General features: G+C 35.2%; 1 protein-coding gene across 1 annotated transcript in view; it reads left to right on the top strand.

Annotated features, from left to right (window-relative positions):
- Positions 1 to 758: 758 nt before the first annotated feature.
- The window catches only part of LOC107582806 (cytoplasmic FMR1-interacting protein 1 homolog), a 14,980-nt gene continuing 13,436 nt past the window's right edge, over positions 759 to 2,302 (top strand). The window contains exons 1-2 of the mRNA XM_016268827.1: positions 759 to 777; positions 986 to 1,116. Of these exons, the coding sequence (XP_016124313.1) occupies positions 759 to 777; positions 986 to 1,116 (150 nt within the window). The remainder of the gene's footprint in view (positions 778 to 985; positions 1,117 to 2,302) is intronic.

Here is a 2,302-nt window from a genome sequence, read left to right as displayed (position 1 = left end):
TTAGGTTACTTGCGTAACCCCGGTTCTCTGAGAACAGAGCGAGGTATCTCACCAAGCTTCCCTACTCGCATAACACGGGGGAAGAGCGTGCTTAGAATGCCGTTTTCGGGGATCACAGCCATATATAGGGAGGGGGTGGGCTCCTTGTCATGAGCTGTGATTGGTCTGTCCTTTGGACAGACGTGGTATAGTTGGTGCTTCCATAGTCTATCACGCCTGGGGCGTTTCCCATAGTGAGATACCTCGCTCTGTTCTCAGAGAACCGGGGTTACGCAAGTAACCTAATGTTTTCTCTTTGAATTAAATAGTTTTCTGAGACCACTGGGAGATATTTGTCCTTGTTTGAATCATAAACTCGATTTTTGATAAACCTCTCATCTTATGTAATTTTCCTTCTCAAATAAATGTATCTTAAAGGGTTAGTTCACCCAAAAATGAAAATTCTGTCATTAATTACTGTCATGTCATTCCAAACCCATAAGACCATCTTCGGAACACAAATTAAGATATTTTTTATATTTTGAATTAATGAATTAATTAGTGAACTAGCCCTTTAATTTAAAAATCTAGACATTTGCACTGGAAACTAAGACAATTATTGAGGAAGATCATGACTTTTTTTGCAGTGTGAACAGAAGGTTCAGATTAAAATGACGTTTCCTCAAATGTATTTAAATTTCTTTACTTAATTTTAAAGTGGTCTTAAACTCTTAACTTAAATTTACCTTTATTAAACCTTCAGAAACCACAATACATGCATGTGCTGGTCGCGTCAAGGTTAGTTTTAGGGCCTGGATCAATATTACTGTTAACAAGACATCCAGATTTTAAGCATTTATTAGGAGATGTTGATCCAGAAACGGGATCTATTTTTGTTAATCACAATGCAGTGTGCAAATAGAGGAATACTAATACTTCAGCATTTCCAAAAACAAACAAAATGAGGCATTATAGTGAAAGTATGATTTTTGTCTCCTGGATGCAGGTATTCTGGAGTTTTTCCACCACCAGTTGAAGGACATTGTGGAGTATGCTGAGCTGAAGACCGTGTGCTTCCAGAGCCTGAGGGAAGTTGGAAATGCTTTGCTCTTCTGCCTTCTGAGTGAACAGAGCTTGGTATGACCACTGAGCATTCACACTATACTGCAGAAAGTTGTTCTCACTGCATCACTAAACCTTAGCTACTGTTGCCACCTGCTATAATCTTTTCTTTAAAGAAGAAATTCCAGCTCATGTAACAATATCCAATCTTTTTATTATCACTTTCAGTACTTAAACTAAGCAGAGGGTAAATGCCATCACCAAACAGATCATCTTCAGTAGATTAATAATGCGGTTTTGAAATATTTTTCTTAGAGTGAAGAATGTGCTAGTGAGTTAAGGTTTTACTAATTAACTTGGCACCTTTCATATTCTCTTTTTTGTGCTGTGACAAGTGACACACAAGATGCATAACTACACTAAAGTCTTCAATCATGAATTAATCTATTCGTGTTTAAACTTTTTATGAATTATTCACGACTCCATGACAGGACAGAGATATATATATATATGTATATATGTATATGTATATATATATGTATATGTATATATGTATATATATATGTGTGTATATATATATATGTATATACAGTGGGTACGGAAAGTATTCAGACCCCCTTAAGTTTTTAAGTTTTTCACTCTGTTATATTGCAGCCATTTGCTAAAATCATTTAAGTTAAGTTAAACCTTCGGCCCAGTCTGAGGTCCTGAGCACTCTGGAGAAGGTTTTCGTCCAGGATATCCCTGTACTTGGCCGCATTCATCTTTCCCTCGATTGCAACCAGTCGTCCTGTCCCTGCAGCTGAAAAACACCCCCACAGCATGATGCTGCCACCACCATGCTTCACTGTTGGGACTGTATTGGACAGGCGATGAGCAGTGCCTGGTTTTCTCCACACGATTTTAGCAAATGGCTGCAATATAACAAAGAGTGAAAAATTTAAGGGGGTCTGAATACTTTCCGTACCCACTGTATATATATATACGTGTATGTATATATATGTGTATGTATATATATATGTATGTATATATGTGTGTATATATATATATGTGTATGTATATATATGTGTGTGTATATATATGTGTATGTATATATATGTGTATGTATATGTATATATGTGTATGTATATATATATGTATGTATATGTATGTATGTATATATATATATGTGTATGTATATATATGTATGTATGTATATGTATATGTATATATATGTATGTATATGTGTATATATATGTATATGTATATATATGTATATATA

Source organism: Sinocyclocheilus grahami, unplaced genomic scaffold (assembly GCF_001515645.1).
Source record: "Sinocyclocheilus grahami isolate Dianchi unplaced genomic scaffold, SAMN03320097.WGS_v1.1 scaffold47.1, whole genome shotgun sequence".
In the NCBI taxonomy this organism is placed as follows: Eukaryota; Metazoa; Chordata; class Actinopteri; order Cypriniformes; family Cyprinidae; genus Sinocyclocheilus; species Sinocyclocheilus grahami.
The sequence above is the reverse complement of the archived record's forward strand: the minus strand, read 5'-3'. Positions and strand labels throughout refer to the sequence as shown.